The sequence below is a fragment of the Miniopterus schreibersii genome (genome assembly GCF_964146895.1).
Source record: "Miniopterus schreibersii genome assembly, chromosome: 7".
Lineage (NCBI taxonomy): Eukaryota > Metazoa > Chordata > Mammalia > Chiroptera > Miniopteridae > Miniopterus > Miniopterus schreibersii.
The window spans coordinates 76,439,150-76,466,735 of record NC_138108.1 but is presented as its reverse complement, the minus strand read 5'-3'; the positions used below and the strand labels follow the sequence as shown (position 1 = coordinate 76,466,735).

The window sequence follows — 27,586 nt, the reverse complement described above, 5'->3', positions numbered from 1 at the left end:
AGTCCATTCGTTTTTACCACTAACCCAAAATCTAATCCCAAGGTAAGGAGGTGTAGCAGATTTCCTGTTTTACAGGGTTTATACTAGTCCTTACAATTTAGCAAGTGTGGCTATGGATCTCTTATTACTAATCCAGACCACTGCATTAAGGCTACCTAGCACTCAAGTTTTAAAAGAGTATTTCTTAAACCTGGTGGTATATTAAAATCACCTGTGAAGCTTGTCATACTTGTTATCAGGTCTCACCTGAGACCTATTAAATCAGAGTATCAAGGGGTGTGGCCAAGGCAAGAGCTACCCTAAGTGATTCTAATTTGTAATCAGGATAATCACAATGCACACTATGATAATAAAATAAAAACTAGCCACTTACCCCATTTTACCAAATAGTGCCAGTTACAAGATTATAAATCCATTCATTATAAAGGATTTTTGAAATAATGCATTATTTCTAGTGAAAACAAAGATAATTCTCTAGATTGAAGGACTGAGTACCAATTAATTCCTCAATTACTTTCAAACTTGATTTTATTTTCTTCTACTTCAGGAATATATTTTGACTTAATTATCAGTGAGACACATTTATTCCTTGATTATGTTTTCAACATAGGCTATAAAAGAATCAACACATTCAAGTTTCATTAAGAAATTCAAAGACAGTTTTTTGAGTAAATTACGACTATGGCTATAATTGACAATATTTAATTGCTTATGCTAACAAACTTTTCATAAACATTGTATTAGAAATCAAATTTAAAATGGATCTTTTAATTAGAAGTATTTATTATACATTTAAAAATCTGGTTACTAAAACATATTACAGAATACTCTGCTACTTGATTTCAAGTTACATGTACCAGGAAACAATAATATGCATTTTAAAATGCTTTATAATTCACAATTTTCATTAATTCAGAGTAGTTTCCTGGCAGTTCATCCACAATTAGGTTTTACTATACTAAAAACCTTGTTATTTTAACCTGAGTTACAGCATTAAACTACAGGGTATTCATATAACACAACTTTTCTTTTCAAAGCAAATTAGCTTGATTACTATTAGTTTCAAGTGTTAAGACTGCCTAATCCAGGGCTTACACATTGAGTTCTCCTGTTATAAAAAAGGTAACACCCTGCCCCCCAACACACACACAGAAAAGGACTCTGAAAGGATGTCTGATTTTTCTTACTTGATCTACTGAAAACCCTACTTCACAAACACCTGAGGAGTGGCAGGTACAGGGAAACATCTTTATTCTTTTGTTTTTCCACATCGCTACAGTATTCTAAAAGACAACCAGAACGTTAACATCTACAGTTACTTCAGGTACAGATTGTAAATTTGGCACCTATCTTTTACAATAATTCTGAATATAGTCACTGACCTATATTCTTATATCTGAGACTTTTATGAAAGGTATAACATGCTAGTATTTATTCTGTCCTATTTTGTTAATGAATTACTAATTATGTCTTTCAAGCAAAACACATGGTTATCCTTCAGGTCATTTTAAGATTTTTTTAAACTGATTTTTCAGAGAGGAAAAGGGAGAGGGAGAAACATCAATGGCAGAGCAGAATAATGATTGGCTGCCTCCTGCAAACCTCCTACAGGGGGTCAAGCCCAAAACCTGGGTATGTACCCTGGGAATGGAACCTGCAACCTTTCAGTGCAGAGGATGATGCCCCAACCAAGTCACACTCTTCAGGTTATTTTGATAATGAGAGTTACTACACGGTGATTATTCCTCCCTATTTCTACTTTAAACATACACTACATCAAGATGCTCATCTGGGCCATTTCTTGTATTTTCAGTCTCCGGCTGGGAATCAGCTAATACGCAGGGCCAACTTAAGTTATATGTAGATTTTTACTGTAAAGGTGGTCGATGTCCCTAACCTCCATGTTTTTCAAGGGTTAACTGTATATGGAATATGGTTTTACATGGGGGGAAAAGGCAGGCACAATTCTCACTATGTAGCACCACTTAAATTGTAGCAGCATCTGATTACTTCAATTAGTTACAGCAATGCTGCTTAACCAGTTTTTCACTAGAAAATTTTAATATTTATGTAGCTCAGGAGGCTGCTTGTGGCTAGATAAGGTGGCCCTGGGGTTCCAAACTCCTAAGGCACTCCCAGTCATCCAAGAGGGAAGTGAACTGTTTACTTGAAACATCTATGCCCTATTCTGTGTGCTGCTGGTAAACTCAGAATTACAGCATGGTAATCTATTTTTGCCTAATTAATTTCAAAATAGTTTTGACAATATTTTCAAGAAAAACATGCTCCATAAACTCACCTTGTGTATTCTTCTTGTAACTTGTTGGGGTCACTTACAAAAAATTTGACTCTAAAGTTCAAACTGTAAGGAGATCCCCCTAGAATTAGTAAAAGCAGTTCTAATTAATCAGATTATATTAACCCTTTATCTTCATAAAGTGTACGTGCAAAACACCAAGTAAATATGTATGCTCACTCTTTAGCTGCTTCCTTATTGGTTTGTTTGGATCCAGCCACCTCTGAAAAATAAATAAATAAAACTGATTTCATTTTCCCTTGAGGAACTAATTCCCTGATTCATGCAAATCTGTTCCATTTGAAGATTAATGCTAAAAACTACATTTTTGAAAAGGCCTAGGCCTAGGTAGGAAGAAAATAATTTACAGATTTTCATATCAAATATAACAAAATTATGCTAGAAAGTACTGAATATGTGTATGTGGTAGCTTTAAGAGTTTGATTTTAATTTCACATCTAATTATTCCAAAAGTAAAAATCTTTAATAATCACTGCAATCTAATGTGAATTCTGTTAATTTAACTATATTATGTAAGTCTGGCACATTTAAAAAATTCTCTTTATCTCATAAAAATATGCTTGGCCTTATGCTCTCATTCAGACAAAATTTAACTATACACCATGAAAATCTACTTTTAAGAAAAATTGTGTAACTTCTACCCTATTCCTTAAAAAATAAACTAACCCCCCCCCCCCCAAGAAAAAGAAAACCCCATTAACTTTGTAAGGGATAATGTATAGTTTTGGAAAGGACTGCTTTTTGTGTGTGAGAATTTTAAGTAAGCTCCAACACTTCTGAATGCCAGTTAAGGTCTATTTTAGAAAAACTAAGTGAATTCAGAAAATATTTCAATTGCCAACATCTTTCAATTTAAAAGATTAAAGAAACCAAAATGAGGTTATAAATGTGGCGGTATTTTCAAAGCACTACACAAATATAAACTTATGTGTCATTATTTATAATCCTTCCTCCCACACGTGACTCCATGAAGAGTACATAGATTTTAGTAACAAAAGGCTGGGAGTAATCCATGTGTCTTTTCTTTCCATTATCCCTAACATCCAACACATCAAGTCCAGCTGATTCTACCTTCAAACCACACCTAGAATTTAACAAGTCTCCATCTAGTCTGCCACCATCCACATTTCTGGCATGACGCTGGCCACAGACCTGTAATTACTGTCCCTGCTCTTTTCTTACCACCACCTTCATCCTCCACCTAGAAGCTACAGTTGTCTTAAAACACAATATCATCCCTTTGCTTAGCATCTCGATAATTTCTCAATGCAAGGTCCAAAGTCCTTAGCATTGTCTCTTTACCTCTTCTACCTCAATTTACTAAGCACCAGCCACAATGCCTCCTTTCTGCTACTCAAAGATGCCATCTTAGGGCCTTCAATTCCAAGTTTCCTTAATGTATAGAATGTCCTTCTCCAGCTTTCCCATGACTGACTCCTTTCATTACCTGTGTCTCGGCCTACATGCTACCTCCTCAGAAAGGTCTTCATTTACCACCCTATCAAAAAGACAGAAGAAGGGAGAGAGGAACATCGATCATCTGCTTCCTGCATGCGGCCCGACTAGGGATCAAACCCGAAACCTGGGCATGTGCCCCAACCAGGAATGGAAGCCACCACCTTTTTGTGTACAGGACAACGCTCCAATAAACTGAGCCACACCAGCCAAGGCACACATCTATGCATTAATCTACTGATTTAGTTTTTCACATTTTAGGGAAAAAAGTCATAAATTATTTTCATTTTAATATTTGTCTAAAATAAAAGTCTGGGATCAATTAATGTATCCAAAGACTGCCTTCCTCATTGTGTTCCCTTCAAAATATTCTAATATCAGATATACAAACAAATACACAAATAGATGTATTAAGCTGACATCGCTTATGAGTACAATGATAAGCACTGGAAAACTGAAGAGGCCTCATCACTGAGATTGAACTTAGGATCTTGGATTAAAACAAGAAGATGAAGCAATGCTAGAATGAGCACTACTATACAGTAAAGATAGTGCTCACAGAAAAAAACACACTATTATGCCAAAAGAAAAACAAAGTGGAAAAAAAGGTAACATATAAAGCAGTTCTACAAATCAATAAGAAAAGAAAAAAAAAAAAAACACTAATTGAAAAACAGACAACAGATAAGAACAGAAAAATTACAGAAATATAAATGACATTTCAGTGTATGAAAAGATACTCAATCTTGATCATAATTAGAGAAATATAATAGTCTACTAGGTTATCATTTTTCAACAGCAACATTGGCAAAAATTAAAACTTTTAATGACATACCACAATGGCAAGAATGTGAAGAAAACAGAACTCATACATAGCTTGTGAGAATATAAATTATACCACCTCAATGTAGGATAACTTGGCAATATTTATCAAACTATAAAATGCTTATCACCATAAACCCAGTATTTTAATACAGCATTTTAATTGATGTATTTCACACAATATAAAATTCACTATTTTAAAGAGTATACTTCAGTATACTTTAGTATATTCACTATGTTGTACAACCATCAACACTAAATGTCAGAATATTTGCATCACCCCAAAAAGAAATTCCATTCTATTAGCAGTCAGTCCCAATACCACACTACCCACAGCCTCTAGCAAGTACTAATCTACTTATTGTCTCTATAGATTTGCCTGTTTTGGACATTCATATGAGTAAAATCATACAATAGGTGATCTTTTCTGTTTGGCTTCTTTCACTTAGTACAGTGCCCCCTCCCTAAATCCACGGAGGATATGTTCCAAGACAGCACTGGATGCCTGAGTCTGCATATAATACTGAACCCTATATGTACTATGTTCTTTCCTATACATATCTATGATGAAGTTTAACTGATAAATGATGCACAGTAAGAAAATAACAATAATAAACCAATTATAACAACAAACTATAATGAAAGTTATGTGAATGTGGTCTCTCTCAAAACATCTTATTGTATAATACTCACCCTTCTTCTGGTGATCATGTGAGATAATACAATGCCTACATGTTGAGATGAAGTGAGGTGAATGACACAGGCACTGTGAGGTAGAATTAGGCTACTACTGACCTTCTGATGATATATGAGGAGGATCATCTGCTTCAGGTGATCCTGAATAATCGAGTCACGAGAAACTACTGACAAACAGGGGATAGTATATACAGCACGGATATGCTGTACAAAGGCATGATTCATGTCCTGGGTGAGATGGAACAATATTTCATCATGCAACTGAGAATGGTGAGCAACTTAAAACTTATGAATTGTTTATTTCCGCAATTTTCCATGTAGTATTTTAGGACTGCAGGGAACTGAAAACTCGGAAAGAAAAATCATAGATAAGGGGGCAATAAACTGTATAAGGTTTTTAAAGTTCATCCACGTTGTACCAGTATTTCATTTCACTTTTATAGCTAGCATTGTTTCTATCTTTTGGCTTCATAATAATACTGCTATGAACATTTGCATACAACTTTTTGTGTAAATATATGTGTGTTTTTTCATCCTCACCCAAGGATATTTTTTCCATTGCTTTTCAGAGAAAGTGGAAGGGGGAGAGAGGGAGAGGGAGAGAAAGAGAAAGGGAGGGAAGGAGGGAGGGAGGGGAAGGGAAGGAGAGAGAAACATCGATGTGAGAGAGACATCTTTTGGTTGCCTCCTGCTCTTGCCCCTACTGGGGTGGAGCCTGCAACTGAGTTACACACCCTCGGCGGGAATCAAACCTGGGGCCCTTCAGTCTGCGGGCCAATGCTCTAACCACTGAGCAAACTTCCTAGGGCTGTAAACACGTTTCAGTTCTCTCAGGAGTAGTACTGTTTGGTAAATAGTAACAATATATTTAAATTTTGAAGGTATTGCCAAATTTATTTTCACAATGGCTGCAACTTTTTACATTCCTATCATCTATGTATGAGGATTTCAATTTCTTTCCATCCTCATCAATACGTGTTCTTGTCTTTTTAATTATAGCCCTCCTACCAGGTATGAGGTAATATGACATTCCTTTTTACTGCTGAATAATATTCCATTATATAAATATACACTTCTGGTTCATCCATTCATTAGTTGATGAATATTTGTGTGGGCTCCATTTTTTAGCTATTATGAATAATGCTATGAATACCTCAGTACTAATTTTTGTATGTGGACATGTTTTCAGTTCTCTTTGGTACATATCCAGAAGTGAACTTGCTTATAGTAACTTTGTTACATCTTGAAAATAAGTACTACAAGCTCTCTAATTTTTTTCTTATACATACAAATGAACATTGAGATATCACTACCTCACATAGCATTTAGTCACATAGCATAATTTTCCATGCCAAAATTTCCTGTACTATGATATATCTGAGATAAAGTTCTTAATTATTTGCAATGCAATATGAGTTTAAATGTGATTTATTAGAAATAATTTATATCTAGTATATTTTTATATTTTAAAATAACTTTTCAATTACAGTTGACATATTAGTTTCAGGTGCAAAACATAGTGATTAGACATTTATATAACTTGTGAAATGATCACAAGTCTCACACCCATCTGACACCAAACATAGTTATTACAATATTACTGACTATATTCCCAATTCTGTACCTCATATCCTAGTGACTGTTTTTATAACTGGCAATTTGCACATCTGAATCCCTTTCCCTTTCTCACTCATCCTTCAAACCCCCTCCCATCTGGCAACCATCAAAATGTTCTATGTACTTATGAGTGTTTTTGTTAGTTTATTTTTTAGATTCCACATATTAGTGAAATCACATGGCATTTGTCTTTCTCTGACTGGCAGGTTCTGATCAGTGAAATCACATGGCATTTTTCTCTATTTTACTTAGCAAAATACTCTCTATGTCTACTCATGTTACTTCAGATGGCAAGATTTCATACCTATTTATGGCTGAGTAATACTCCACTGTATACATGTACCACTTCCTCTTTATCCATTCATCCACTTATGGACACTTAGGCTGCTTCCACATCATGGCAATAGTAAACAATGTTGCAATGAACATGGGGATGCAATATGTCTTCTCCAATTAGTGTTTTGGGTTTCTTTGGATAAATACTCAGAAGTAAAATTGCTAGGTCCTTTTTTGTCTCTTGTTATAGACTTTGTTTTAAAGTCATTTTGTTTGATAAAAATATTGGTACAATAGCTTCTAAAAGTTTCCTAAATATCTTTTTCCACCCTTTTACTTTCAGTCTGTATTGGTCTCCTGTAAGAGCAAATATATGGGTCTTGTTTTCTTATCCATTCAGACACCTTATCCTTTGACTGAAGAATTTAATCCATTTATATTTAATGTAATTACTGATAGGTATGGACTAATTGCCACTTTGTTATTCATATCTTTATCTTTTTTTCCCCTTCTTCTTCTTAAAAGTCCCTTTAACATTTCTTGTTACACTGGTTTGGTGGGTGTGAACTCCTTTAACTTTTTCTTGTCTGAAAGTTCTATCTGTCCTTCAATTCTAAATGATAGCCTTGCTGGGTAATCTTCCTTGCAGGTCCTTGCTTTTCATCACTTTGAATATTTCTTGCCACTCCCTCTGGCCTGCACAGTTTCTGTTGAGAAATCAGCTGACAGTCTTATGGGAGCTCCCTTGTAGGTAACTAACTGCTTTTCTCTTGCTGCTTTTAAGGTTCTCTCTGTCTTTAAGCTCTGGCATTTTAATTATGATGTGTCTTGCTGTGGGCCTCTTTAGGTTCATTTTGTTTGTTCATTGCACTACTATGAACAAAGGGTTATATAAGTTCTTTCTGACTGGCGTTTCTGGTTTCTTAGGATATATTCCTAGAAGTGGGATCAATGGGTCAAATGGAAGTTCCATACTTAATTTTTTTGAGGAAACTCCATACTATTTTCCATAGTGGCTGCACCAGTCTGCATTCCCACCAGCAGTGTACTAGGGTTCCCTTTTCTCCACATCCATGCCAGCATTTGTCATCTGTTGATTTACAATTATGTACAGCACAAATACTTGATAATAAATGAGAATGTATTTATTATACTGCACTATACTTTTTATTGGTACTTTAGAGTGTACTCTTTCTACTTATAATAAAAGTTTACTGTAAAACAGTATGCCATGTTACACCAGCAGCAGCTTCATACATCTTGTGTTTACAGCATCTCTTTACTGCATTTTTGTAGAGCAGCAGCATGCTTTAGAGGCTGGTAGCCTAGGAACAATAGGCTGTACCATATAGCCTAGGTGTGTAGTAGGCTGTAGACTATATCATCTAGGTTTCTGTAAACAAACTCTGATGTTCACACAATGAAGAAATTGCCTAATAACATGTTTTAAGAACATATGCCTGTGGTTAAAAAGAGCGTGAGTGTACAGAATTCTTGGATGACAGGTGTTTTTTTTTCTTTCAGCATTTTAAACATAGCATCCAACTACCTTTTGCCCTGCAAGGTTTCTGCTGAAAAATCTGTTGAACATCTTACTGGGTATCCCTTTATTGTGATGATTTGCTTTTGTCTTGCTGCTTTCATGATTCTACCTTTAACTTCCAACAGTTTAATAATGTGCCTCTCTTTGGGTTTATCCTTCATGCAGGTTGGTGGGCTTCTTGTATTTGTACATCCACAGTTTTCCTCAAACTTGAGAAAATTTTTGCCCATTATTTCTTCAAATAATCTCTCTGCCTCTTTCTCACTCTACCCTCTTTCTGGGACTTCCATAATGCATATGTTGGTCTTCTTATGCTGCCACATTAGTCCCTTAGGCTCTGTTTACTTTTTTCATTCTTTTTGCCCCTTTATACTTAATAATTTTTAAGCACCTTTCTAAAAATCTGCCAATTCTTTCTGTCTGTTCAAGTCTGCTGCTGAACTCCTCTAGGGAATTTTTCAGTTAAGTTATGGCCATTTTCAGCTCCAGATTACTTTTTTATTTTTTATAATTACGATCTCTTTCTTTATATTTTCATTTTGTCCAGAAATAGTTTTCCTGATTTCCTTTATTTCTTCTTTTTTCGTTTTGATAAGCCTCACCTGAGGATATTTTTTCCATTTTTTCTTTTTGAGGGGTTGGGGGGAGAAGAGAGAGAAACATTGATGTGAGACACATATTGATTGGTTGTCTCCTGCACACGCCCCAACTGGGGCTGGGAATCAAACCTGCAACCCAGGGATGTGCCCTTGGCCAGAAATTGAACCCACGACCCTTTTGTATGAGGGCCGGTGCTCTAACCAGTGAGCCACACCGGCCAGGGCTCCTTTATTTCTTTGTCCATATTTTACTTCAGCTCTTTAAATATATTTAAGACAGTTGTTTTAAAATCTCTATCTGGTAAGTCCGATGTATAGGTTTCTTCAGGGGCTCTTTCTAGAGGTGTAATTTATTCCTTTGAATGGGCAACCTTTCTCTGTTCCTTTGTACTTCCAGTGATCTTTTGTTGAAAACTGGACATTGAATAAACAACCAACTCTCAAAATCTTTGCACTTCAGTGGGGAACACCTTCACTAATTTAGTGAGCCCCTAGGCTTTAATCAGCCCAGCACAAAGGCTTAAGTTCATCTCAGGTCTTTTCTAGCATTTGTTCTGTCTGCACCTCTCTGTGTGTGTTTTTTTTAACCCTCTATTTTCCCCTGTCTGGTTTTAAATGTCTAAGTTCCCAGAGTCTCACTTCAGCTACTTCTTGGGTATTCAGTAGATATTCAGATATATTTCTCTAACTAGTCTCTTGTCCATGGCTGTGCAGTCCTCCCTGCAGTTTTCATGTGCTGCAGCAACTGCCATTGCCTTTTGTGGCTTCCAGTCTGAGATTCAAACTATGCTGCTCTTCCCTGTGTACTCTCCAAGTCACATAAGAACAAAAGCGATCCCTTGGGCAGCCAACAGATACAGCAGAATATTGCAAACAACTTTCATCCTGCTTCTGCTGTCTCAAGAGAGGGAATAAAAAATTAGGCTGCTTCCCTCCTGGCCATAATGTGCACACTGGGGAAGGGGAAGGGCAAGTGCAATCAAACACCACAAAAATAATTATTTGCTTAGTTGTTGAAAATCTCTTACTGGTCTCCAGAGCTTCTCTATGGTTACTTTGATCAGTCTGTAGTTGTTTTCTGATGTTTCTGTGCGGGAATGAGGGATGGACCTTCCTAGTTTGCCATCTTGCACACAATGTTCTATTTCTTGAGCTGGGTTGGGTTTTTTGTGTCTTTTTCTTTAAATTTTCTATGATGTTCTATATGTTTGAAATATTTCAAAATAATGTTTGGAGTAGTAGAGTTATAAATAAAGAATACTTTATAATTGTGTAAAGAATTCATCTTAAGGGGAAACAAAGGAAAATAAAAAGGACTTTACAATAAGGATATTATTTTGAGTCAATAATAAAAAAGCAAGAAACATTTAAATAATGGATTATATTCAAAGCCTCAAAAGCTCTACATGTAAACTTCCTGTTACAACATTAAAGAATACAGATATCAAAGAAATAGTTTTCATGATTTTATACAAAACACTAAAGCAACAACTGAGAGTGCATTTTTACTTCTCATTAACTATGTATCAGTTCTGTTTGTTCTACAATTTAATATAAATGAAATAACAGAGTACAGCATATAGGGGTTCACATTATAAAAATACAATTATTTTTCAGTCATTTGTTTACTGATGGATGTTAAGATGGATTCAGGTTTGGGCTATTATAAATAAAGCTGCTATGATCATTTGTGGCCGATGTGGCTCAGTTGGTTGGGCATTGTCAGTGCACTGAAGGGTTGCCAGTTTGATTCCCAGTCAGGGCACATGCCGAGGTTGCAGGCTCATCCCCATTAGGGGGCGTGCAGGAGGCAACTGATCAATGACTCTCTCATTATTGATGTTTCTATCTCTCTTTCCCTCTTCCTTCCTCTTTCCGAAATCAATAAAAACATACTTTTAAAAAAGATTTCTTATAAAATATTTTCATTTCTCTTGAATAACAACCTAAAATTGGGTTTGCTGGGTGGTGTATAGTAAATCTACGTTTAATTTTACAAGGAACTGCCAAGCCATTTTTAAAATCCTACCAGCAATCCTTGCCATCACCTGTTATTGTAAGATTATTTAATTTTAACTATTCTAGTGGATGTGTACTGACATCTTGCTGTGCTTTTACTTGACATTTCCTTGAGGCACCTGTAAGTGTAGAGTCATATCCTTTTATCAGAGTGAAGATGTCCATTTCTTTTCCAAGTTCTTTGAGAGTTTTCATTATGAATAGGTATTGAATTTTATTCTATATAAGTTATCCCTTAATTACACTGCTTTTTAAAAAACCCTACAGTTAACAGACTTAAAGAAACAATGAATACTTTCCTCCTAAGACAGGGAACAAGGCTTGGTAGTCTGCTCCCACCACTTCTATTCATCATTGTCATTGTGGTCTTAGCCATGTAATAAGGAATGGAAAAATAATAGAAAAAAAGAATACAGATTGCAAAGGAAAAAGTGAAACTAATCCCTATTCTCATATGACAAGATTTACATTGATAATCCTAAGGAATCAATTTTAAAAAATACCAGAAGTAATAAGTGAATTTAGCAATGTCTTTCTTAAGATATAAGGTTAATAAAGAATCAAATAGAAATAGAAATCCTGGGATTTATCTCAGGAATACAAAGTTGGTTTAAATTTTGAAAGTAAATATAATTTTCCTTATGTTTACATGATAATGTATGTAGAAAATCCTGTGGAATTTACAAAAAATGACTAGCATTAAAAAGTGAATTTAGGAAGGTTGCATAATACAAACACAATATACAAAATAAATAGTATTTCTATATTCCAATAATACTATTTGCATGGTTCTTTGACCTGTCCAGTTGCCAAAGACAGAATCTGAGATTTTTTTTTTAAATCCTCGCCCGAGAATATTTTTCCATTGCTTTTAGAGAGAGTAGAAGGGAGGGAGATAGAAACATCGATGTGAGAGGCACACACCTATTGTTTGCCTCCGTACTCTCCCTGACTGGGGCCAGGGAAAAAGCCTGCAACAGAGGTATGTGCCCTTAACCAGAATCAAACCAAGGACCTTCAGTCCGTGGTCTACACTCTAACCACTGAGCAAAACCAGCTAAGGCCAGAATCTGAGATATTAACCCCAATTTCTCTTTTTCCCTTATGAATCTACTCTACCTTAATCAAACCAAAAATTCTGTTGACTTTATCTCCTAAATATCTCTAGCACTTACCCACTTTTCTTCACCACCTCCCCCCACCCCCAGTTAATCATCATTCCTAGGGAAACCAAAAATGACGGTTTTTCATATTCATGGCAGTGAATATGGTAGTAAGTAGCTGGTCTCTTTTTCATTTGTTGTCTTGTCACTTCTCTAATCAATCTCAAGACAGGCTTATAGCTAGAGGGTCTGACCCATGGGATTGTCAGCAAGATAATCTAAGAATTATCTATTTTTTTAACCTCAGTGTTGCTTATAGTGAGGTCTAGCAGTCACCTTTCAGATATTTGCCTGGCTTACAATTTATCTTTCTGGGAAAAGTTGTCATTACTGACATTTCTACTCACTTCCATTTTCACATGCATTTATTTATCGAGAAATAACACTATTCCTCTAGGCCCTTTGAAAAGCTCAAGTCATCTGGTAAAGGCATCAAAGGATGAGGAAGATTTGTTTATATTTCAGTTCAGTACAAAAGGATTTATTTCCACTGAGACTGGCTGGCCCCTTCATTTGTTTTATCCATACAATCCTCATAGTTTTCACTTTAAAAAATCAGTAACTTATGCCAAAAATAAGCAATATTTACTATTTCATATTTACTTCCTACTAACCATTTATTGAGGGAGCTAGGATTCTGACAGAGAGAGAGAGAAAGAGAGCGTGTGCGCAAGAGAGGCCCTACTCGTGTTATTTGTATTTTATTTAGCCATTCTACCAATATGGCCTTATAAACTGATTTCTAAAGCCCTGATCCAGAGAATCATTTTGCAGCCTCCCATTTGTTTAAAACTCTACAAAAGGTTTCCTTCAAAATCGTCATTCTCCTGTACTAGTCAAAAGGATATCATTTTATTTTGTAAAAACCTCACTGTATAACCATATAAAATTATAAAAAATTCAACATTTTGTTATTCATCACATGCTATCTTCTATTTCTATGATGTGATCTTTCATATATATATATATATATATATATATATATAGGTATATATGTATATATATGTATATGTATATGTATTTTAAGTATGTCCTTATTGATTTCAGAGAGAGGAAAGGAGAGGGAGAGAGAGACAGAGAAACATCAATGATGAGAGAGTCATTGATCAGCCGCCTCCTGCACTCCCCCTGCTGGGGACTGAGCCCGCAACCCAGCATGTGCCCTGACCAGGAATCAAATCGTGATCTCCTGGGTCACAGGTCGATGCTCAACTGCTGAGCAATGCTGGCTGGGCGATGTGACCTTTCCAATAAAAAGAATCATGATTGCAATTACTGAGGAATTAGTAACAGTCTAAAAAACAATATTGCCAAGAATTGCAGAGCTCTGAAATTTAATCTCTACCTCATTTATGAGGGTCTCCATTGAATCTTCCTACTTAGAAAATTTACACAAACAGCTTACCATGAATGCCACAAAAAACTAATTTAATCTTAATGCAGGCTAATTTGTATTAGTGTCAAGATACATTAATATTTAAAGATATTTTACTTCAATATTTTTAAATATTAAATTAATATTTTAATCTTTATGCCAATTTTCTCTAAGTCTAGAAGCATGAATTAGATTTACTTCTTTGATGTTTGAGTCACATAAATAAACTGGCACTACATATACAGACTAATTTATAATTTTTAAAAAAAACAACCTTAAAGAAATAACATTACAGATTAAAACATCAAGAAAATGAGGAACAAAGGCAAAGAATTACCTCTAATGATCAAATTAATATTTTTGTCTTTGTTTCTGAGTTTAAAAAAATTTTTATTAAATGTATTAGGCTGACATTGGTTAATAAAATTATACAAGTTTCAAGTGTACAATTGTATAATATATCATGTGTATATTGTGTTGCATTCACCAGCCAAAGTCAAGTCTCCTTCCACTAAAGTGAACATTATAAATCAGAAAGAAGTTCATATTATGAACAAAGAGAAAAACTAAAATGAAAATGAAGAACAACAGCTTAAACTTACTGGGTTATCTGTGGAATCATCGGCCAACTGTAAACCAAAATAGTCACGCTCAGTCAAATCAAGATGTTTGAAGACTATATCCAAAAGAACTTGCCCCTGATCATGTTTCTAGAAGAAAAATAAAAGGAAATCAACACTGATAGGCTATACACACGTTCAGATTTTTAACCTCTTGGAATTTTCTCCTCTTCTATTAAACTGGTAACTGTTCCCAACCAATGACTGCTGAGAATGAAGACTTCACACATTACAGTGTATTTAAAAAACCGTCTAACTTCAGGCAAACTACTTCAAAGACTACATAATAAATACAAAGATAAAAGGAAACCTTTGATTGAAAATGCCTTCTGCTTTCAGGGTAGTATGGTATTTTTGTAATTTTATATTATTGCTCCAATAACTCATATATATATATCATTTGTCTTACATTTAAATTGACTAGAAAGTGACATATTTGACTATAACTTAAAATCTGTGTGTCTAAAATAAATAATGCCACAAAAAGGGAAACAAAAATGGTGAAAATTATTTGTAGCAAACTGATAAAAGAATTATAGAAGTATCCAGAGAACTTTAGAAAAATATCTCATTTTAACTTCATAACCAATTCTATCAGGTAGACATTGTTTATTATTCTACTGTTTTAGTAACTTCCCTAAATCCCACAGTTAGGAAGTTGTGATAAAGGGGCACGACTAGATAATTCTCTGAAAAACTAAATAAATGCATGAAGAAATGATAAACATGTTCAGTAATAAAAGAAATGAAAGTTGAAAACTATAATGACAACAATCCAAAAAATAAAACTCAAAGACTAACAAAAAAATACTTATTGCTGCTTGTATTGTAGATATAGATACACTCTACTGGGAAGGCAATTTGGAAATATTAAACAAGAACAATAACAATACTGACTACTTCTAGCATCCTAACCTGAGTGAAAAATAAAATCCAATGTTGGGGGAAATAGCTATACATGCCAATATGTTCACTGAAGTATCATTTATATACGACAAATATTAGAAAAAAACATGTTCGTAAGCAGAGGTATATTTTAACACTATTTTTTTCTGTCATTAGTTATAGCAGTTTGGTAGCTTCCAAATACAAGTTAGAATCAAATCTCAGAGCTGAAATATTTTTTTCACATAATGGAAAAATACAGAGGTACAACAGAATCCAGAGCTGGCTAATTTAGCAGATGAGAGAGGTAATCAAGTATAAGGTTTCTTTCCATCTCTCTAATCTGCATTCCTGGTGTTGGTTGCATTTGTAGGCTTGAAAGCAAGACGATCACGGCAATTTCAAAGTTCATACCTATACATGGCAATGTTTAAAAGAATAACCTTCCTTGTAAGGTTACCTTACAAAGAGCTTCCCCTTCATGTCTTACTGGCCAGACTGAGTCAAATAGCTTTCGCAAACCTTCAAACAATACTCCACAATGGTGGTTCCCATTCAAATAATCTGTGAATATTTTTCATATTGATGCAAACTCTCCACCCCCTACCCCTCTCCCATTCTCATTAAATTGATCCAGGATGGAGATCAAGCAGTAACCTTTTAAAAATGCTATTAAGATAAGTCTAATATACTCTTCTAGGGACAAGATGGAGTAGGCCTACTTCTCGCTATACTTCCAGCAAGTGAAACTTAAAAAAATAATGATAAAAAACTCTAAAAGGTGAAAAAAAGGTGGCAGCTTGGCTAGGGAATTCCATGAGTATTCTTTCCATTTCTTTTTATAGAGGTTAAAATTCATATAATATAAAACTAACCATTTTAAAGTGTGCAATTCAGTGGCATTTAGTACATTCACAATATTGTACAACCATCATGCCTATCTAGTTCCAAAATAATTTCATCACACCAAAAAAATACCATACCTAATAAACAGCATCCCTTCTCTCTCCCCCCAGGCCCTGGCAACCACTAATGTACTGTCTGTATACCTATTCTAGGTATTTCATATAAATGGAATCAAACAATGTGTGACCTTTTGTGTCTGGCTTCTTCTACTTAGCATGATGTTTTCAAGATTCATCCATGTTGTACCATATATCCACAATTTCCTTTTTATGGTTAAATAATATTCTATCTATATACCTATATCACAATTTGTTCACCGGTTGTTGGACATTTGGATTGTTTCCACCTTTTTGGTACTATGAATAATGCTACCATAAAGACTGTTGTACAGGTAGGTATCTGAGTATCTGCTTTCAGTTCTTTTGGATATACAGGTAGAAGTGATGTTGATGGACCATATGAAAATTCTGTTTAAATTTTAAACTCCTTTTGCAATTTTATAACAATGTGTTTTAACAGCAGTTGTACCCATTTTTAAACAATTTTATTGATTTTAGAGAGACAGAAAGGGAGAGGGAAACATCGATGAAAGAGAGAAACATCAGTCGGCTGCCTCCTGCATGCCCTCCACACCCCACACTGGGGATCAAACCTGAAACCTGGGCATGTGCCCTGACAGGGGACCTCTCAGTGCATGGGATGATGCTCAGCCAACTGAGCCATGCCAGCGAGGGCCATTTTATATTCTCATCAGCAATGCATGAGGGTTTCAATTTCTCCACATCCTTGCCAACATTTTATTTTCTAGTGGGCATGAAGTGGTACTTCACTGTGGTTTTTATTTGCATTTCCGTAATAACTAATGATATTGAGCATTTTTTCCCCACGTACTTGTTGGCCGTTTGTATATCTCTGAAGACATGTCTAATCAAGTCCTTTGCCCACTTCAAAAACTGGGTTGATAGTCTCTGTTATTGAGTTCTAAGAGCTCTTTTTTTCTAATCCTCACCCAAGGACGTGTTCATTGTTTTTAGAGAGGGGGTAAAAGGAGAGGGAAGAGGGAGGGAGAGAGGGAGGAGGGTGGAGAGAGAGAGAAACATCCGACTGGCTGCCTCCCACACAAACCCTGACAAGAGCCAGAGATCAAACCCACAATACCCTAGGTATGTGCCCTGACCAGGAATGGAACCCGCAACCTTTCGGTGTACAGGACAATGCTCCAACCAACTGAGCCACAATGGCCAGGGCTAAGAGTTCTTTTTATATTATGGATGCTAGACCCTTATCGAATTTAAGATTTGCAAAAATTTTCTCCCCTTTTATAGATTCTCTTTTCACATTGCAGATCACATACTGAGATGCACAAAACTTTTTCATTTTTGTGAAGCACTTTACTTTTTTTTTTTTTTTTAATGTTTGTGCTAAATCCAAGGTTATGAATAATTACTCATTTATTTTCTTCTAAAAGTTTTATAGTTTTGGCTCTTACATGTAGTTCTCTCAGCCTTTTGGTTTCCTTGAAATAAAATCCTAGATAGATACCCATAATGTATCACATGTGAAACTGACCAAATTTTAAAAGAAAAGGTTTAAAAACTCAACTACAGTGTGTAATATCTGTACTGTTTTCAGATAGGTCTCTAGATAACACACATGAAGTTGACAAAGTAAAGCAAAGTTTCTGGAAACCAAATTGTTATTAGAACCACAACCTACAAAAGCAGGCCAGGATCTGTATAGTACCAGGGTGACTCCCTGCAACAAAGAAGACTGGATGTTATTCAGTCTCGTATTGCCCCAAATATCCAGAATATTACCTAAAATCACTCATCACACAAAGAGCTAGGAAAAATCTCAACAAGAGTGAGAAGAAACAACAAACAGATGTCAATCGACACTGACATGACTTGGCTGTTGAATTATCTGATAAGGATTTTGAAGCAGTCATCATAAAAATGTTTCAATGAGCCATTATGAATGCTGTTTTAAAAAGGGAAAGTTGAAAAAGAATGTTTCTGCAATGAAATAAAAAGATAAAAAAGAACCAAATGGAATTATGTAACTGAAAAATATAGTAATAGAAATAAAAACTGACTGGATGTACTCAAGGGAAGAATGAAGATGATAAAGAAAAGAATCATGAATTTCAAGACAGATCAGTAGGCCAATCTAAACAAAGAAAACTGATGGAAAAAAAGAAAATGACCAGACCCTCAGAGACCTGTGGGACAATGAAAATAGATATTTAGCAATAATGTCACTGGAATCCCTATAAGAGAAGAGAGTTTCAGGACGATAAAATATTTGAGAAAATACTAGTTGAAAATTTTACAAATTTGACAAAAACCAAAAACACAGATTCAATAATCCAAGTGAAGTCCAAACAAAATAAATCCAAACAACTCTACTCCAAGAAACATCATAATCAAACTATTAAAAACAAAAGAAAAAGAGAAAAAAATCTTTTTAAAAAAAATATATCTTTATTGATTTCAGAGAGAGGAAAGGAGAGGGAGAGAGAGAGTTGAAACATCAATGAAGAGAGAGTTGTCACTGATCAGCTGTCTCCTGCATGCCCCCCCGATGGGATTGAGCCCGCAACCCGGGCATGTGCCCTGACCGGGAATCGAACAGTGATCCCCTGGATCCTAGGTCGACACTCACCCGCTAAGCCACACCCAGCTGGGAGAGAAAAAATCTTGAAAGCAATTGTTTTTCTAAAAAGAATTAGGCATTTACTTATAGAGAATGACAATTCAATTTAGAATATGCTTCTCATCTTCAACTGTTAGGCAGGACAGATCACTGCTAGAGCAGGAAGAGGGGAAAGGGGAGATAAAAAAGGGAGACTTTATCTCACCCACTGAACAAAGAAGTCAGCAGTCTTGGGATTTGCCGAGATAAAAGTGCCAGATGTTCTCATAAATTCTGGGGAAAACCACATCAATGTAAAAGGGGGACCTTGAAATCTAGTCTGTTGCCCAAGATATCTGGCAGGGGAACTTCGAAACCTATAGGAGGAAAAGTATAAAACCAGGCAGGGTGCTCAGACTAGCCAAGTTGCCTGATTGCTCCTTATGCCAAGTGTGTTATTATTATTATTTTGTTAATCCTCACCTGAGGATATTTTTCCATTGATTTTTAGAGAGAGTGGAAGGGAGGGAGGAGAGAGAGAGAGAAAGAGCCCCAAGAAGTAAGAGTTATAGCTAACAAAAATTAACAACAACAATAAAAACAGCCAACACTTACTATGTTAGACACAGTTATAAGTGTACATGTATTGACACATTTAATTATCATAATAACCCTATGAGGTAGGTATGATTAAGAATCTTTAAAGATTAAAAAAACCTGAGGAACAGGGAGGAAACACAGGTTTGAAAAGATCACACCAGTACATTCTATCCCAGATTATTTGGCTCAAGAGTCCATATTTATAAACACTACATGATACTTTGCTTCAAAGAACTATTTTGTCATTGCTAACAATGGAAGACTATTTATATTTAGTCTTCTCATCTGAAAGAGAAATTATTTAAGCTGACTATACACATTTCTTTGTACAGTCTATTTAAAAATACCAACTTCCCTCTCCAGCAATACGGCAGACTAGATAACCTAAAAACTCTCTGCAACAAAAATCCCAAGAGACGCTGGATAAAATGTAATAAACATTCTTTTAATTGCATAGGTAAGCTGAAAAGAAATCAGCATGAAGAAAGGAAGAAACAGAAAATTTAAGAACTAACATAAGCTGTACTAGGGCTGCCATGGAAAGGCTTGTTGAAAAATAAGCCATATAGGTTTATCCCACAAAGGTGAGACAGTAAGTAGGGCATGGGCTCAGCCAAGTGAGATATAAAACTAAAAGTTTCCCAATGAAACCCTGGATCCTGGATAGCAGCAATATTCTTAGTGAAAGGCAGACTAGTGGATTTTGGGGGGACCTCCCACCAGCTCAGGATGAGATCAAAGAAGATTTTCTGCTTTCATCCGAGATCTGGATAAAAAAAGGTATCCCCTGAAAATTCACAACCACAAGGATTGCCCTTGCATGGGTCTAAAGTTTGATTTTATGCTATTGTCTGTATAACCCAAAAGGTGAAAAATTATGATAAAATATTAGTCCTGAGTAAAAAAGAAACATTTCTCAAGGAAAATATCCTTAAGTCAGACTACAGATGATTCCTAGAGTTAACGCTTATCTGAAGACAAGGTCACAATCCAAAATTATAAAACACAAGAAGAATCAAGAGCACAAGTCAGCATGGCTGAATTACATCCCTTTAGAACTTCAAATAACAGAACAATAGAGACCATAAATTTAAATGACTGAAAGTATTAAAAATATAAAATGATTTGCTCTATCCAATAAAAAATATTTATCATAAAGATAAAAATAATTAAGACAGTGTGGATTGGCAAAGATAGACCAAGATATTATTATAGTAGAAGGAAAAATCCCAGAAAACAAACCCACACAAACTTTATTTACAATGAAGCAGTACTGAAGAGCAGTGGGGATGGGGAAGTCTTTTCAATATGATTACAAGGAACCAACTGTATATCTATATGGAAAGAATAAAACTTCACCAAAATCAGAACTTCACCATACTCCAAAATTACTTATAGATGGATTAAAAAGATTAACAACACACAAACCTCTGAGAAGACTGGATATGAATAACAAAAAAAGCAAACTAACAACAACATAAATACAAAAGGAAACAGAACCATGGATAGAGCATACAGACCTACAAAAATGAAAAACAACAACAGTAAGCAGTTTAAAATCTCACACATAAAAGACACCAGACATAGAAAGCTTTACCAAATCTGTAAATTCTAACAACCTTCAAAGGACACATAATCTCTAATTTACCTACACTATGACAAAGATTAGAAAAGCAGAGAATGTTACCCAATTACTCTATGATTCTATTTCTGATATAGCTCCTTGGGCAAGGGAAACAAAATAAATAAATAAACAAACAAACAAACAAACAAATGGGACTACATCAAACTAAAACTCTTTTGCATCAACAAAATGAAAAGACAACCCACTGAATGGGAGTACGTATTTGCCAACGATACATCTCGTAAGGGATTAATATCCAAAATTTATAAGGAACTTATAAAACTCAACACCAAGAACACAAACAATTCAATTAAAATAAGGGCAAATGACTTGAATAGATGCTTCTCCAAAAAGGACATACAGATGGCCAACAGACATATGGAAAGATGCTCAATGTCACTAATCATTAGAGAAATGCAAATGAAAACCACAATGAGATATCACCTCACATCTTTAAGAATGGCTACCATCAATAAATCAACAAATAACAAGTGTTGTAGAGGATGTGGAGGAAAGGGAACCCTCGTGCACTGTTGTTAGGAATGCAGATTGGTGCTGCCACTGTGGAAAACTAGTTTCCTCCAAAAATTAAAAATGAAACTGCCTTATGACCCAGCGATTCCACTTTTGGAAATATATTTGAAGAAAGCTGAAACACATTTGAATGAATATATGCACCCCATGTTCACTGCTGCATTATTTACAATAGCCAAAATTTGGAAGTAGCCCAAGTGTGCATTAGCAGATGAGTGGATACAAAAGCTGTGGTATAGTTACACAATGGAATACTACTCAGCCATAAAAAGTGAAGGCAATCTTACCTTTTGCTACAGCATAGGTGGATCTAGAGGGTATTATGCTAAGTAAAATAAGCCAGTCAGAAAAAGACAAGTAAGATATGATTTCACTTATGTGGAAGCTAAGAGAAAAAAATAAACTAACAAACAAAATAGAAACAGACTCACAGATACAGAGTAAAGATCTATCACATACTACAATGTCTGAATTTTCACACTCTATGAAAATTGACAAATTATCAAGTCTGTTTGCACTAAAGACGACCAGTCCATTTTAACATCTGATCTTACTCAAAAAAACTTGGTAAATTCTTCTTCAGGGTAGACACTGAAAATCAATCTGAGAGATGTCAAAGCTAAATGAGGCAGACTGAACACAAATGTCTGCTTAAGACACACTAAAAAAAACAGTGAAGACAGTAATCAAAGCCAGTCTGTATAATAACAGCCCTTTCTGTGACCATAAGATTCCCCCGTCCTTCTGCCAATCTCTGTAAGAACTAGAGATTTACTCTCTGAAGAAAATGAGCCAGTAAGACTCTGGACTCAGGGATATCAGGTACAGCTGATTAATTTTTACTGTACAGGGAAAATCTACATAATAAGTGAAAGCCTACATATGAAGAATTGAGATCTCTCCAGTCCCTTTCTCTCATTCAGCTCTAAGAAGACCCAGTGAGGCTCTACAAACTACAGGCATATAATTGAAGGATTTCTCTCTAGGGAAAAGAAATACTGAACTGACCAAATATTATAATGACTTTGTTTACTGACAGGATGACAGGAAGTAACATGGGAGAGGTATGAGAGATCTAAATTATCATCCTCCAAAGTCAATACATAATATGAACAACAACAAAAAACAACAACAACCAAAGCAGACAGAACCAAGAAATAATATAAGCATGTTTCTTAGACCTACAGTAATAAATAAGAGAGAAAAACTAAATGCGCTGAGTGTGGTAGTTTTTGTTACAACACTTAACAGAATTATTTGGTTTTTAAAACTGTATATATGGATAAACCAATGAATGTAAAAACAAAAACTTCTGAGGAATTCTGGGTGACGTATGTAAATAATAATATTTTTAAAGGAATTAACACATCATATTTAAGTCGGGCTAAAGTAATACTTAATAAATAATACCTGATAAAATAATAAAGTGTTGAAAATAAGAGGTCCTAACAGACCTTCTTACATATACAACACAAACATGCATGGTCCTTGCTCTGCCACTGACTTGGCAAGTAACCTAATGACTCTAAACCTATTTTTTCATATGTGAAATAAAGTCAATAGAACAATAACCAGGAAAAAAATCCCCCAAAATTCTATCCTCCTTTACAAATATTACTGTAGAATGATTCCAAGTAAGTTAGTTTCATTTAGCTATATACTTATCCATCATCCTTATACTCCTTTCACTTCCCATCTCAACCTGCACCCACTAGCTACCCCCACCATTATAATTCTGTTTGTACTATTGATTTGGTCAACAAATACTTCAAGAGATGAAAAAAGGGAGAAGATTCAGCCTACTAAATATTCATCATCCCAACTTATCACATAAGTAGCATATGTATTAATTAAATTTCACTTTATTTCAAGAAAAAAAAATCTATGATTTATTGCGTCTTTCACTAACAACTGAATTTCTGGTATCATTAAAAAATTATTATTCTTTGTTGTGTTCATAGATATATATAACAAAGAAAACACTTTAGAGAACATCTTTAGTTAGCATTTTTAAGGTAATTTTATTTCCAAAAAGTAAATTGAGGAAAAATACAATATGGACAAAAATGAAAGCAAAAAATAATCCTCAATGTATAAGCTTCGTTTCCATCTTTAAATACTGCTACCTACAAAATGCCTCAGAATTGTGCAACGAGTAATGTGTATCGAGTAAGTTATGATACATTTTGAATATTCTTCCAGTTTTTCCAGAAATAACTACACGTACACACACACACAGATACATACACATATAAAATAAATATATAAATCCCAGAAAAACAATTCAAATGATACAAAAGACAGACAGTAAAAATCAAACCTCCCTCTCATCTCCAACCTCTAAGATATTAGCCACCCTTCTGGTAGCAAGGGAGACAGCTGTGGGAGGAATTCCTAGGTATACTGCATGAAGGCAGAACAGAGGTGCAGTGATGTGAGGAGGTCAGCATAAGATGCATGCATCCACCACGGGGACCTATTGTCAGACTACCCTTTCCTCAAAACTCCACAACAATATTTGATCCCACATAATCTTTTAGGACCTTATCACTTTTCATCAAGAGACAGTCTATTTCCTCTTCCTTGATCCTGAGTGTGACTTTGTGATAGCCTTGAAAAAAGAATAAGGTGGAAGTGACATGTGACTTTCAAGGCCAGATCAGAAAAGACAACATGGGGACAGCCTGACTCCCCGTCTAAGGATAGTCAGCTTTGGACTGAAGCCACTGTGCTGTAAAGAAGCCCAGGATACAGAGAGGTCATATACAGGTGTTTAAGGCCCAGCTGAGGGATCAGGTAAGTCATGAGTGAATAAGCCTTTGAATGATTCCAGCCTCCAGCCTTTGAGTCCTCCAGCTGAGGCCCAACACATGAAACAGATACAAGCCACTCCTGTGTGAATCCTTCACTGACAGAATTCCCAAGGATAATAAACATACCACTAAGTTTTAGGGTAATTTCTTACGCAATCCTAATAACTGGAACAGGCTAGTTTCCCCCAGTTCTTCCTTGCCACACAGACTACTGCTAAACAGCTTTACTAAAGTAAAAATACAGCCAAAAATTAGGAGAAAATCCTCATAGGTTGGTGAACTCCATCCACTATAGTAGGAGTACTATACATTTTAAGGTACTTAATGGAGACATGTTTCTGGTGACTTGATGACAAACTCAGGGCATGACAGAGACAACACACTCTGTATGCTGTCTACAGTAAAGTAAGTGGCTGTGTCAAAGCCAAAGTGGAAACAGAACTTTGAAACTGTGAGTGAAGCAACACCAATGAACGTACCTCATTCCTGCGTCCACAACAGAGAAAGAGAATGAACTAATGAAGTTATAGCAACTTCTTCGTTGCATCATTTTCTCTCAGGAAAATATACACAAAAAGCTCTGATGAGATGAGTACCAGAAAAAAAGACGACTTTGGCAACAATGAGTATTTCACCTGAGATATAGAAATCTTTAGGGCAATGACTCCAACAGCTAAGATGTTACAAATCAATGCTTGGTGATCTCCAGAACAAAGTGAATGGTTCTCCTTTCCAGTGAACAGAGTATGCTGGTGAACCTTGCAGCTGCCCACAATGGGAACTTCTGAGACTTAATTGTATTTAATAGACTTAAGAAAACAAATACCAGAGGTCTGAACTTCCCTATTAGTTTGCAGGCTGCCACTGCACAGGTTGCAAAATGCATGACCAGGTAGCCATTCACATAGATTAAAATATGCAGCATTTATATAAAAGTACAAAGCAACTCAAACATGTTGAATGACTTGGGTGCAAATACCTAGAATAAATATACTACATATCCTAGAGTTAATTTCTCATATTATTCCTCTTAAGTTTTTTTTTTCCCCAACCACAATTTACATTCAATACCGTTCCACATCAGTTTCAGATGTACAGCAGAGTGGTCAGAAAACCATGCACTCTACAGAGTGGCCCCCTGCTGCCTCAAGCATTCACTTTTATCTCAACATTACTGATTATATTCTCCTTGCTGCAATCCACATCTCTGTGGCTACTCTGAAACTACCAATTTGTACTGCTTAATCCCTTCACCTTTGTCACCCAGTCCCCTGAACTCCCTCCCCTCTGACAGCTGTCACAGTCTGTCCTCTATGAATCTGTTTCTATTTTGCTTGTTTATTTTGTTCATTAGATTCCACATGTAAGTGAAATCATGAAGTATTTGTCTTTCTCTGACTAGTTTATTTCACTTCACATAATACCGTCTAGGTCCATCCATGCTGTTGCAAAAGGTAAGATTTCCTTCATTTTTTATGGCTGAGTATATTCCATTGTGTAAATGTACCACTTAGTCACTCACCTACTGTTGGGCACTTACGTTGCTTCCAAATCTTGGTTATTACAAATAATGCTGCAAGTGCATATATCCTTTTGAATTAGTGTTTTAGTTTTCTTTGGATATATTTCCAGAAGTGGAAAAGCTGGGTCATAAAGCAATTCCATTTTTAATTTTTTTGAGGAACATCCACACTCTTTCCATAGTGGTTGCAACAATCTGCATTTCTGATGACCTGAAGTAATGGTAGAGAAAGCTTCTAATACCTTAGTGCCTATCTTTCTAGTAATATACTCAACTCTATTAGACCTGGTAAGTAAACATATAAACATATATAAAATATATTAAATATATGTCTTCCTAAAAAAGTAATTAGATAGCACACTGATTAGCACATTAAAAAATAAAACATACTATTAAAAACTAAAGTACCACCTGGCCAGCATGGCTCAGAGGTTGGGCATCCACCTATGATCCAGATCTCAATTCGATTCCCAGTCAGGGCACATGCCCGGGTTGTGGGCTCGATCCCCAATGGGGGGCATGCAGAAGGCAGCCAATCAGTGACTCTCTCTCAGCACTGATGCTTCTCACTCTCTCCCCCTCTCCCTTTCTCTCTCTGTTATCAATAAAAACATATTAAAAAACACACACACAAAAACAAAAAAGCTAAAGCACCAATAGAAAAATTACGCTAGGTGGGGGAAAAGAAATACTTCTACAATAATTTGAAACAAATACAAAACTGTAAGTTAAAATAAAAACTAAATATTACTAATTAAACAAATATTAACTAATATTAAATTAAAGCCAAATTATTAAGTTTAAATGCCCCCAAAAAGAAGTCTAAAGAGTCAATAACAGGAAAAAGGCTCCTTTTATTATATCAACTCTCTAATACATGAGAGTTTTCATTAACCAGAAATTTTTATAAAGCAGAATTCCCTGCACTAAATATTATCTCTGCATGGAAACTATACTCCAACTATCTATTAATAAGTAAATTAATTAAAATTTTGACTTTCTGTACAAGCACGTTAGTTAGGTATGCTAAATAATATCCTTAAAGGTACTACTCTGCAGCCCCTTTTCCAATGTAAAATGGCATGGAATTTGGGATAAAGAAGATAAATTAGTGATTCTGCTATACAGTAATACATATATAGAATTTTAAGCTTAAAAAACTGGTAAGTAAAGATTAATATTTTATTTTCCTAAGATATAACTTTACTGAGATATAATTCACATATATTGTATAAATTTAAGATGTGAACAGTGATAATTTCATACACATATACAGCTGACCCTTGAACAACAGTGGGGGGAGGTTAGGGATACCAACCCTCTCACAGTAAAAAATCCGTATATAACTTTTTTGTCTCTCCCAAAACTCAGTCATTGCTCGGTATCTGTGGGGGATTCACTCCAGGACCCTTGCAGATACCAAAATCCATGGATGCTCAAGCCTCTTATATAAAATAGCACAGAACAATACAAACTATTGGCCCTCTGCATCCAGGGATCAAAAATTCTGTTTTCAATCCAAGGTTGGTTGAATCTGTGATGCAAAAAAGGGCCACATGTATACTT

At 35.4% G+C, this 27,586-nt stretch overlaps 1 protein-coding gene across 5 annotated transcripts in view; it reads right to left on the bottom strand.

The window, feature by feature from the left end:
* Window positions 1-27,586, bottom strand: part of PTPN4 (protein tyrosine phosphatase non-receptor type 4) — a 183,245-nt gene that overhangs the window by 114,822 nt on the left and 40,837 nt on the right. For 3 of the 5 annotated variants that reach the window (XM_081141862.1, XM_081141859.1, XM_081141861.1), the window contains exons 3-5: window positions 14,485-14,592; window positions 2,477-2,519; window positions 2,300-2,399 (exon numbers count right to left, since the gene is read on the bottom strand). In XM_081141862.1, the coding sequence (XP_080997988.1) occupies window positions 2,300-2,399; window positions 2,477-2,519; window positions 14,485-14,592 (251 nt within the window). Of the gene's footprint in view, window positions 1-2,299; window positions 2,400-2,476; window positions 2,520-14,484; window positions 14,593-27,586 lie in introns of those variants that run through there. The other 2 variants (XM_081141860.1, XM_081141863.1) reach the window with 2 other exon arrangements.